General features: G+C 36.6%; 1 protein-coding gene across 2 annotated transcripts; it reads left to right on the top strand.

The window, feature by feature from the left end:
- The first annotated feature begins 13 nt into the window (after window positions 1–13).
- Window positions 14–10,925, top strand: LOC125647618 (D-ribitol-5-phosphate cytidylyltransferase-like). 2 transcript variants are annotated; one of them, XM_048874369.2, is made up of 9 exons: window positions 14–43; window positions 706–1,223; window positions 3,876–4,036; window positions 5,625–5,725; window positions 5,988–6,137; window positions 7,107–7,211; window positions 7,945–7,990; window positions 8,376–8,461; window positions 9,822–10,925. In XM_048874369.2, exons 2-9 carry the CDS (start codon window positions 1,093–1,095, stop codon window positions 10,308–10,310), a joined length of 1,269 nt encoding a protein of 422 aa, XP_048730326.1. In that variant the 5' UTR covers window positions 14–43; window positions 706–1,092; the 3' UTR covers window positions 10,311–10,925. The 2 variants fall into 2 exon arrangements, with proteins under 2 accessions (XP_048730326.1, XP_048730327.1); XM_048874370.2 differs by having other exon boundaries at window positions 14–35.
- Window positions 10,926–12,572: the final 1,647 nt, after the last annotated feature.

Consider the following 12,572-nt stretch of genomic DNA (forward strand, 5'->3'; position numbering starts at 1 on the left):
TCGGAAGGCTTCTAAATTTACTATAGCGGTCTAAGGTTAGAAGGTACCATTAAGATACACTTTGATTTTCTTTTGTTTTCAATGATGATTGTGGTTTTTAGTTGTTGTTTTTTGTTTGTTTGAATTATTCGTTAAATGGTCTGAATCCAGTTTTGATCAATATAAAAAAAAAAATCGCAAGATCATATAAATCTGTAGTTTCTTCAATGAACTAGCTAGGTTGTTTACAAGTACTGTAGACTCTATATAGCCTATATTAAATTATCTTTTTTATATATTCCTATGTTAGGGTCTATCAGTGCTCTTATCTAATAAATATAAGACATTGGCACGTGAAAATATCCAGGGGGGGGGGGGGGGGGGGGGGGGGCTGTTACCTCAGTTGGTAGAGCACCTGACTAGAGATTCAAGAGCCTGGGTTCAAATTCCGGTCTGGTCCATTGCATTTTTTACCCTCCTACATTTGATGCAGTAGACCAGCCCCTGGAACTGACAGGTGAAAATGCCTGCCAGTGGAGAAAGATCCTGGGTTGATGTCTTCAAGTGCGTAAAGAGGGAGAAAAGTAGTACTCAGATGGACTCAAAGGCCATAAATGAACATTGTAGCCAAAATGGCCTAATTTGTTTAGGCACAGTTTTTGTTTAAATGCAAAGTAGTGGGTCAGTTTGAAATTTGGTTTACAGAATTGCCTTGTTTTTTTTCAGTGGTGATCCCTTTTTCACTTCTCTGAGACCGCAATTGACTAGATCAGGAACACCTAATTGACTGGACCAGAGATCCCTAATTGACTGGATCAGGTCATGTAATTCACTGAATCAGGGACACATAGTTAACAGGGTCAAGGACATACAATTAAGTGGATCAAAAACATGTTATTGAACTGACTGGATCAGGGACACAGAAATACACTGACTGGATCAGGGATACATAATTACACTGACTGGATCAGAGACACATAATTACACTGACTGGATCAGGGACACATAATTACACTGACTGGATCAGAGACACATAATTACACTGACTGGATCAGAGACACATAATTACACGGACTGGGGACACATAATTACACTGACTGGATTTTAGGCAGTATGGATTTCCCTGTGTTTGTTGTGTTACCAGGAAGTGGGGTTGGTTTAAGATTTGGATCACCGACACCAAAACAGTACACATGTATCAAGGACAAACCTCTCTTCCTCTACACAGTGCATGCTTTCCACAGGTAATTAGTGGCCTCATGTAAATATTGTTCTGTTGATGGTGACTCTCATTTAACTCTCAATGGATTTTGGCACTCTACATGTTTATTTTGAATTTATAAAATTTTAGCTTTCATTCAATGTGATGTAATATATATGCCAAATGGATCTTGCCTGTCAAATCTTTGTCATTGACAAGGTCATTATGACAGTGAAGTTCACTTTTAGAAAAAGAAAAGGATGGAATTTTTTTCCAAGTAAAATTTTACAGTAGAGAAAGTTGAGATACTTTTATACTTTATGCTAAAGGTATGTGTAATATGATGTGGGTCATTTAGTGAACCCAAATCAAGGTGATTTGGTCAAGGACAATTTGGAAAATCATTTTGAATACATATATGTATAGTTTTGGCAATTAGAACAAAAAAGTGAAAGACAGTCACACTTGGCACAATTGTTGGTTAATATCTTATGGATGTGTCCTGTTCATATCCAAAGGTCATTGGACAATATCAAGGTCACTTGTGGAAATAAGTACATGTATATGTACTCAAGTCTTGTCTTGACTATATCATTTCCAACAGTGAAAGATAAGATGCTTACACTGGACACATAGGTTGCTGATGATATAAGGATATTTCTTTGTCCTTGCTGAAGGTTATTTGTTGTTGATGACATAAGGATATCTCTTTGTCCTTGCTGAAGGTCATTTGTTGTTGATGACATAAGGATATCTCTTTGTCCTTGCTGAAGGTCATTTGTTGTTGATGACATAAGGATATCTCTTTGTCCTTGCTGAAGGCCATTTGTTGTTGATGACATAAGGATATCTCTTTGTCCTTGCTGAAGGTCATTTGTTGTTGATGACATAAGGATATCTCTTTGTCCTTACTGAAGGTCATTTGTTGTTGATGACATAAGGATATCTCTTTGTCCTTACTGAAGGTCATTTGTTGTTGATGACATAAGGATATCTCTTTGTCCTTGCTGAAGGCCATTTGTTGTTGATGACATAAGGATATCTCTTTGTCCTTGCTGAAGGTCATTTGTTGTTGATGACATAAGGATATCTCTTTGTCCTTGCCGAAGGTCATTTGTTGTTGATGACATAAGGATATCTCTTTGTCCTTACTGAAGGTCATTTGTTGTTGATGACATAAGGATATCTCTTTGTCCTTGTTGAAGGTCATTTGTTGATGACATAAGGGTATTTCTTTGTCCTTGCCGAAGGTCATTTGTTGTTGATGACACAAGGATATTTCTTTGTCCTTAAGTACTGAAGCTCATTTCATTGAAATGCTACTTTATACTAAGAAGTGCACCAATATGTAGAAATTCGTACAAATAAAGGTATGAGAATTTGCAGTGTTTTGAATTGAACTGATAGAAGTCTTTTAACTAATATATCTCTAAAATTAACATGCATTTGCCATGATTATATGAAAGACTTTAACATATTTTTATCCTGTTACCAATAACATGTGCATGCAAATACACATGCTAGAATTAAACACGAAAACTGTCCTGATATGATGAACCTCTGGGCACATTCTAGCAATGAAGCAGATTACAAGATAACCAGTGGCATATATAGGCTCTGTGCTGGCAGAAAACTGATACATGTAGATACCAGGATAATGGTTTTTTCAGCAACAATCCAATTTTCGTGTTCTTTGCGAGTATTTTTAAATCGCAAACAATGAAATTCGCACAAAATTTACACCAATTGTGTACCGTTTCTTACAATATAAGAATATCTGAGTGAGTAGAAACTCGTCACCATTGGTGTAGTACAAATTATCTTTAAGTTAAACGGTAGTCAGGCGTTATCACTCTGTACAGGCACCAGTTTAACTTGTTGAGTGACAACACGTGTAACTTACAGTAATGTCTGTTCTGTACAAACTTGAAACCCGTCAAGTGTCAATCAATTTGTAACTTGGGAGATTCGCAAACCAAAAACTAAGCAAATAAAATATGACATATTTTGGGGTATTTTCTCAAAATTTGTGATACGCAAAACTAACTCGTACTGTATATGTAATCTCTATAAAATTATAATTTCAACTGCTCAAGCCAATTATTGACTTAATGATGTGACAATGAATGTTTATTGCCTCTGTTGATTTAAGTATCAGTTACAAAATCAACAGTAAAAGAAAGAAGAAACTTCAGCATTGAGACTGGTAAATGAAAGTTAAATAAGGTATCACAAATTGTATGTTCATTTGCCATCACAAATTGTATGTTCATTTGCCATCACAAATTGTGTGTTCATTTACTATCACAAATTGTGTGTTCATTTTACTATCACAAATTTTGTGTTCATTCGGTATTGTTCATTCGGTATTAAGAACACACACAGACTGACCACTAATGAGATTCTGTGTCAGTGTGGTCTCCTAAGTTTTATTGATGTACTTGATGTGTTAATGCATGTTTATGTACATTCAGTATGTGTACTTTCCTGTGTACAGATTGCCCTGGGTACAGTCTGTAGTGGTGATTATGTACATTTAGTATGTGTACTTTCCTGTGTACAGATTGCCCTGGGTACAGTCTGTAGTGGTGATTATGTACATTCAGTATGCGTACTTTTCTGTGTACAGATTGCCCTGGGTACAGTCTGTAGTGGTGATTATGTACATTCAGTATGCGTACTTTTCTGTGTACAGATTGCCCTGGGTACAAGCTGTAGTGGTGGTTGTGGCCCCTAGTGATATATCCTGTGTGCAGCAGCTATTGGAGGAGAACCATCTCACCAGGGTCAGGGTGGCAGCTGGTGGCAAAACGAGGCATAGGTCCATATACAATGGAGTGAAGGCCCTCAGAAATGGTGGGTGTACTCTGAAAATCGGTCACACTAGAGTGCTTGACTGATCTAGAGACTGTCATCAATAATTTTCTATACTTCAGTAGGTATATTTTGACAAGAAGAATTGTTTTTTACCTGAGTGAAGGAATCCACTGAGATTTTCTGATTAAAGTTTAACTGTCATCAAAAATGTATGAATGTTTGTCATAAAGGGAATAACTAGACTCTGTCTTCAGGTATGAGGTCGTTAATGCAGATTTAATGATCTTCACAACCTGAGCTTTGTCAGCAATGCATTGCATTAGACGATATGTGCCACTGATAAATCAGAATTAATTACCTCAAATCTGAAGACAGTGACTTCTTATTCCCTGTGTAATGCTACTATCAGTATTTTATTTCATTGCGTTTCATACGAGGGTTGTCCTGAAAAGTCATAGACAATGTTACCATCTGATTAAAATAAGATCTTTGATACGCTCCGTTAGCGACATAACAATAACGGAGTGGATCAAAGATCTTATTTTAATCAGATTGACAATGTTATTAACTCGTTTATTCGTTAGAAAAGAAAATTAATTTTCTTTTGTTATTTAAAAGCATCATTTTTGGAGATTTGTTCACAAAGTTTCATAATATATTTTTTCATAATGACGTAGAACGCAAATAAAAAACATGATCATAGCTGTCGGCGCACAAACTTCATCTTCATCCATTACATGACGTTATTTACCTTCAGGATTATGCTGTTTTTATTTTATTTTTTTGATGGCCTTCCCATTTTCGGTTCTTCTGTCATTCCCTTCACAAATATCTTGTGCCATTTAAACACTAGTGCCCCGTTAACATTCTGGTGATCTGATGTGCTTTCCATCTCGTGTCTTCTTTGAGTGCATGGGGGTCAAACAATGGCCTACATAATTAATGATTAAGGTTACTAGCTAGTTGTCATCCTGACAGATGTATCATGTGCTGTGTTGGTGCACTTTATTATTGTTAAAATATGTCATGAAATATTTACGTTTGGCAGTGTTGTTTTTTACCATTCTACTTTGCCATTGCAGTTGACTGTGGCTCGTCATCCGTCATTTAACTTAAAACCTCAGTCTGTTATAAACTAACAGTTGCATTGGAATGTGGTTTTCATAATCTTCTTAATTATAAAGTCTTGCTATTTTTTAACAAACATAGTACGCAGCATCGTTAGATAAAGGTAATGAAGCTCGCCTGAGATGAATTTAAAGAGCTACTTACAGTACATGAATGTATGTTTTCCAAAGTGAGATGACGAAGAAATGTTAAAAAAATATAGGGTATGCTCATTTAGAAATAATTTCCTCAACTAGATACAAATTTTGATGACACGCCCACCCCCTGGCCTTCAGCCAAAGTGTAAAACAGTCACAGTACTAGTGTGCTGCATTCATCTTGTTACAAAAAAAAAGAGGATGGTTAGGATGAAATTATATCTAATGCTGCTGGTACAGGTATTTCTAGAAGAATGAGTAATTTCCAGTATAAAAATGTATTTGTTTTAAGCAGTAATTGTTTATATCCATTGCTCTTTGTAAATTGTAAAGTGAAAATGTTTCCTGCTTATAAATTTCAGTATGCCGAGGAAATGACGTTCTTCTAATTCATGACATTGTCAGGGTTTTAGCAGACGAGTCTGTTGTGATGAATGTGGCTAAAGCTGCTAAATTGTATGGAGTAAGTGGGTGTTGTATTTGTTCACTGATCTACATATTAATAAATCTAATATGTTGAACTCAAATTGTCTTGGACTCGCAAACTTAATGCTTGCTTTAAATGCTTTTACAGAGTGACTTTTATTGTTTACATATTTTAATCAGACTAATTTTTAATTAAGTCATGATGTAAGTGTTTAATTGATTAATTTTCATATTGGTGCACTGTATTTATGATTTATGGTGTGCAAAGTATCGCATTGTCATCTGCTATTTGTTTGCAGGCTGCAGGAATCACACGACCTCTGACCTCCACTGTGATAGCGAAGGACAGTGATGGCTTCTTGTCAGAATCTCTAGACAGAACTAAATACCTCGCCAGTGAGATGCCCCAAGGGTTTCACTTTGATATCATCAACACTGCTTATGAAAAGGTGCACATTTTCTACTGTGAAATTCAGGGATGGAGGGAAGGGGGGGGGGGCTTTATTTTTGTTATTCAAATTTTCTATTCTTCACAGGGTCGCAGATTGGTTACATGCTAATGGTGAGATCATTTCAACTTTTAAATACTGTATGAAAAGAATTTATTGTGAGGGGTTTCAGAGTTGCTAAATATAAATTCACCAACATTTCATACCAGTGGCGTTTGCCTCATGTAAGTTGATCTTAACGCTATTGATTTCCTTTGATTTGAGTTCATTAAAGTATAATTTCACTAACAATTAATACAAAACTTTTAGAAATGCACTCCACTAAATCTGCAACTGGCTGGCTATAAGCCAATCAAACAATAATACACGTACATGTGTCATGTTTTATTTCATCGTGTTCATAAATTGATGGATGTGTAATGACCATGAATTATCAGGAAACCGAGACGCCATGTAAAACAATGATTTCATAGTGCTTTTAATATACATGTGATATTAAATTGATGTGGCAAAGTTTTGTCAATTGTAAGCTTATATAAAGTGTGATAACTCTGACAGTATTATAATCTTATATAAAGCGCGATAACTGATGGGCTGGTAATAAGAAGTATTATAATCTTATATAAATTGTGTTTGAAAAGATTGACATCTGATTCTGCTCCATCTCTCTGGGTTTTTTAATTTTTATTTTTTTTTTTTTTTTGGTCAAGGAAACTACCATTTAATCGTTGCATTCAATACTTTGATAGTTTTTGAAGTGTGATTTATTCAGCAGAGACATTGTGAACAAAGAAAGATAACTCCTTCCTGAAAATGATCACACTTGGTTTTTATACATCCGTCATAGAAGGGTTGTATTATGGTATAGCACAGTGTGTCTCTCCATTGCATGTCTGTCTGTCTGTCTGTCATCACTTGTTAGTTAGATAAAAATAGAAATTGTTGAGGTTAAAATGGTTTTTATTTTAGGCTACTGAATATGACTTTGAGTTTGGAACAGAGTGTCTACATTTGGCATCCAAATACACAGGGACCAAGGCGAGTCTGGTGGAAGGACTGGACAATCTGTGGAAGGTGGGTGTGGCTCATACCTCAGAAGTGAAATATCTCTCTCTGGTGGGTGTGGCTCAGATCTCAGATGTGAACAGAAAGTGGAAGTGAAATATCTCTCTCTGGTAGACCAAACTTTAATAGAGGCTATAAAACTGACAAGCTGAATTATATTCTTAGTCTCAATGATCCTTATCTGATGCATATGATTAAATGTACTGCGAAATCGGAAATAGGGTACAGGGGCAGATTCAGGAAGTTTTAAAAAAGGGGAAGGTTCTACCATTAATTTTGGTTTTCCAAGAAGGGGGGGGGGTCACCCTTAAAAATGCATTATTTTTACCTTTTTTAGCAAAATGTTCTGAATAGGTGGGTGGGTCTGACCCCTGAAATCCCCCTCTGGATCTGCCACTAGGGGTAATGGTATGTATAGGTCATATAGTGAAAACACATTCAATGTTTGAATATTTTCTTTACTCCTGTACATCAAACATAAATGCTAACTACAAAATGATGAGCGTGAGGCCACAATTTTTGAAGCTCATGCAGAGATCAAAGTTGAGTTTAACTCCATGCTATGGTGTCAGTTTTTGTTTATTCATTCTCCTTTAAAACTCATAATATATCACTTAATTTAATCATCATGTAATGTACTGTAAATAATAAAAAGGATATTCATGAATATTAAAGAATTAAGCTGCCCTGTTGAATTTTAGAAATTGCCATTCTTTTCACTTCTCCTTGACACATTTGATAGGTAACATACAGAAAAGATATATTTGCTGCGGAGGGAATACTAACAGGTAATTAACAAACAATTAAGTGTTTGTTGTGCTCCGCCGTTTTGATATTAATGGTGTTTATAGAAGTGTACGTGTATTGACAGGGATCAATTTGTAAACATCAAATATCATTTATTTGTACATTTGTAAATCTAGTCATTAGTAACAGTTTGTATTCAGACACACTTACATTGTCTTGTGAATTTACTGGATTTTTTTAAAATATACAACAACAACAAAAACAAACTGCGGAATGCCAGAGCTTTTATGGGAATTTTAATCCCAAACTTTGTGAAGATAAATGAATGTAAATGTTGATTAGGAAGAGTTTTTGTTTATCATAAAATGTGATTACTGTGACTTGTTTAAGGATAGACTGAGTAGTTTTTAATGTCTCATATTGTAGAAAATCTGTCATCGGTTTTTATTGAAGAGGGGAGTCCACGTTATCGAGAAAGTATAGTGGCCAGTCTCAACAGTGAAAATCTAATGGTAAATACAACAATATACTAACTTATTAATTCTATCAACACACACAATACATATATATTATTACTACAGTAACTTGATCCGAAGAGTCGGATCACGTCGAGTTGACAGGCTCGGATCATCAGATCACACGAGATGCGAAGCGTCGAGTTTGATCTGATGATCCGCGCCTGTCAACGAGACGTGATCCAACTCTTCGGATCAAGTTACTGTAGTAATGATAAATTTATTATATACCCCCTTCTGCATTTTAAATCCACATTTATAAGATACTAAATGTAATCCAAATTATCAGAAACACAGACATACCATGAAATTATGTTTTGTGTACGCAGTTTTGTTTTGTGACGCGGCCAATATTTCCACAAATAACGTTGCGTTGATGCATTGTGACGGCATCAGTTTCAGAGGATACTGATACGGAATCAGAAAACCACAGTGTGGTGATCCACGGATCACACGCTGTGAAATCCACAGTATCAAAGAACGATACATTAATGGGTATATAATAAAGATAGGTATTGCAAAACAGTATGATTAGAGACACTAGGTTTAGACACAATCCGAGCTTTATGTATATAGTATGATATGAGAGTTTGCTCAGATTGTGTCAAAACCCCGGGATTGGAGATAAATGGGGCTACAACATATTTCTGTGAGCTAGGGTATTTTATGGAAGTAGGGATGTGACTGTATGTCTGAGTTGATGGCTGTATGCATATAAACAAAGTCAGACGCTATAGAAATTTAAAAGTGTCCCAAGGGAATTCTTCATTTTGTGGAAGTGTTCCTGACTTTTGTGAAAGTAAAGCAGATCATGATTTATTTTAGAAATAAATTTCAGTTTTGAAAATACATGAAGGTATGGGCTGCTTCATGAAGCTCGTTCGTACGCCGATGTGAAGCATTGCAGTTCATATGCTCATGTATTTTAGAAATAAAAATTTATTTCTTATATTTACATTCTACTTTTATTTCTGTCGGAATTTCTAGGCATTAAAAAATAGATGTACAAGATTTGTACATGCAATGTTCAAAACTGTAGTTGTTCATGAGGAAATGGCTACATTACAATCAAAGGCAAAAACTTTGAAAAACATTTATCTGGACATGTAAAGATTTCGGAGTTCTTCACAATTTTTGACATTGTATACCTCTGTATAATTTGATTGGCTTTAATACGCCTGATCTTTGTCTGTATAATTTGATTGGCTTTAATATGCCTGATCTTTGATGTGCTTCATCATTTATCAATGTAACATACACCAGTGTATGCATGTCAAAATGATGCAGCTTTTGAAAGCTACGGTTTGTCGACAATTGACATTCTTAAAATTTCTGAAAATTCTTTTCTGAATTTAAGGTGTCATCTGAAAAATCTCCACTCTGCAGAGATTCTGGATTCATCTTCTTTTTGCCACTAGGGAGCTCAGAGTCGAACAAAGCAACCCGGATTTCTAACATACGTGTGTTAATGAAGAAAATTACATCAAATCATTTTGAAGATGATTGTGACAGACAGAGTAACGGGTCATTGCCTGACTGTAAGAAGGAAAGTGCTTCCAATTTTTGTGATAGTTCTATTCAAACACATAATAACGAATGTTCTAACTGTTCTTTTCTGGCCAACAAGACAGTCGTAGTCTTGATGGAAATCAACAGATCAGATAGAGGAAGAGATATTGAAAACATCAGAGAGAGGCTTCTGGAGGCCCCGTTTCCTGACAAGGTGTATGTGTCTGTGGTGGTTTTTCACAACGAATCTAATTTACATACCCTGGGTGATATGACAGCGTCGCTGCTTAGAAACCAACATTCCGGAATGAACTGCCAGATTTACTATGCACAATGAACAACAGCTCGGAATGAACCGCCAGATTTACTATGCGCAATGGACAACAGGTCGGAATGAACCGCCAGATTTACTATGCGCAATGAACAACAGGTCGGAATGAACCGCCAGATTTACTATGCGCAATGAACAACAACTCGGAATGAACCGTCAGATTTACTATGCGCAATGAACAACAGCTCGGAATGAACCGCCAGATTTACTATGCGCAATGGACAACAGCTCGGAATGAACCGCCAGATTTACTATGCGCAATGAACAACAGCTCGGAATGAACCGCCAGATTTACTATGCGCAATGGACAACAGGTCGGAATGAACCGCTAGATTTACTATGCGCAATGAACAACAGGTCGGAATGAACCGCCAGATTTACTATGTGCAATGAACAACAACTCGGAATGAACTGCCAGATTTACTATGCGCAATGGACAACAGCTTGGAATGAACTGCCAGATTTACTATGCGCAATGAACAACAACTCGGAATGAACAGCCAGATTTACTATGCGCAATGAACAACAACTCGGAATGAACCGCCAGATTTACTATTCACAACGAACAACAGATACAGTGCAATTGAAAGATTAGTGCAATAAATTCTTCCTCATTTGGAATTTTTCTTTGCTTTCTGTGTTATTGCAAGGTAATTTTTTTTATTCACTTCACACTGTACATGTAGCTAAGTTGACCACTTAAAACATTTTAGGTAAAACAGGCAGTAAAATCAGGCCCATAGGTAAAAAGGGGGTGGAAGGGCTTCTTAGATTTTGTTTCTTTATTCTTGTTAATAAAAATATGAAAAATTCCATGCAAAGTATGCTTTGCTAGAGGCCTGAATATATAATAAGTAATTACATCTATATGTATACATGATCTACAATCAGTATTTATCAGACCCTGCACTACGGATTACTCCATTTACCTGATCAAGATATATGGCTCATGGCAGGTGTGACTGGTCAACAGTATATGATTACTCCCCCTAGGCACTTGATCCCACCTCTGGTATGTCCAGGGGTCCATGTTTTATAACCAAATCTGCTAGTAAGGTACTAGTTTCTGATGTGACTGGGAAACAGTTTGTCACATGATTGGGACACAGTTCATCATGTGACCGGGAAACAGTTCGTCACGTGATCGGGAAACAGTTTGTCACGTGATTGGGACACAGTTCATCATGTGACCGGGAAACAGTTCATCACATGACAGGGAAACAGTTCTTCACATGACGGGGAAACAGTTTGTCACGTGATTGGGTAATAGTACATGTAGGTCAAGTGATGAACTGTTTCACCCCTGCTCATTTTTTGTACCTTTCTCTGCTGATTAAAATCAGAAAACGGTATACAATTATTTCATGTCTACTTGGGAAACAGTCAAAACTATTGTCCCGAGGAAGTGGCGATGACCCGAAAGACTGTTGTCAGAGGCTGAGGACAACAGTGTCCCAGGTCTTCGCCACTACTGAGGGGCAATAGTTTTGACTGTTTTCCCAAATAGACATGAAATAATTGTTTTATTGCCTAATCTGCTAATCGGGCAATAGTTTCTCAGCCGACAAGAATCAGTTTGTCATGTGACCGGGAAACAATTTGTCATGTGATTCAGGTTTCTTTCCCTTAGACGATTGCAATCCATTGCTAACGACCGCAATTTAGCCGGATTTTCTTTCTGTATATGTTCCCATAGCCTTTGTCTCTCCCAAGACATCCACCAGGCAGTGGTTGTAGAATCTTCTTTGATTTTTTGTTGGGGTTTACTCCCTTTGACTTTCCCAAGTCTACCACAAGGTAGTGATGTTATTTAGTGGTGCTATTTTCCCATAGCTGGGGACTAGGATTGCAGGCACCAGGCCGTATCCACTCTCCGGTGGACCATATACATGTATGCTGTGCATTAAGGGGCTTTGTCTCCTCCAAGACCTTGTGATTTAATTTGGGGCCGTAAGGTACCCAATTTCCATCTGCTACCTCGAGAAGGATCCCATTTCCAGGCAGGGAAGATGGGCATGTGTCTTTTTGAAAGTGATAAGATATTTGTATAAAAATTTGCATGTACAGTAGTTTAACTTCGTAATTTTAAGCAAGCTTTGAATAGACAGTACCTACTTTGTGTAATCAACTCCTCTCATACCTCTAACTTGACATTCCTCAAACTTTGTACAGTTATTATGGACACATTGAAGAAGTGCACGTGTCGTTTTGAAAGTGATAAGACATTTTTTTTTTAAAATTTACGTCTAGTTGAACTTTGTCATATTT

The sequence above is a fragment of the Ostrea edulis genome, chromosome 6 (genome assembly GCF_947568905.1).
Source record: "Ostrea edulis chromosome 6, xbOstEdul1.1, whole genome shotgun sequence".
In the NCBI taxonomy this organism is placed as follows: Eukaryota; Metazoa; Mollusca; class Bivalvia; order Ostreida; family Ostreidae; genus Ostrea; species Ostrea edulis.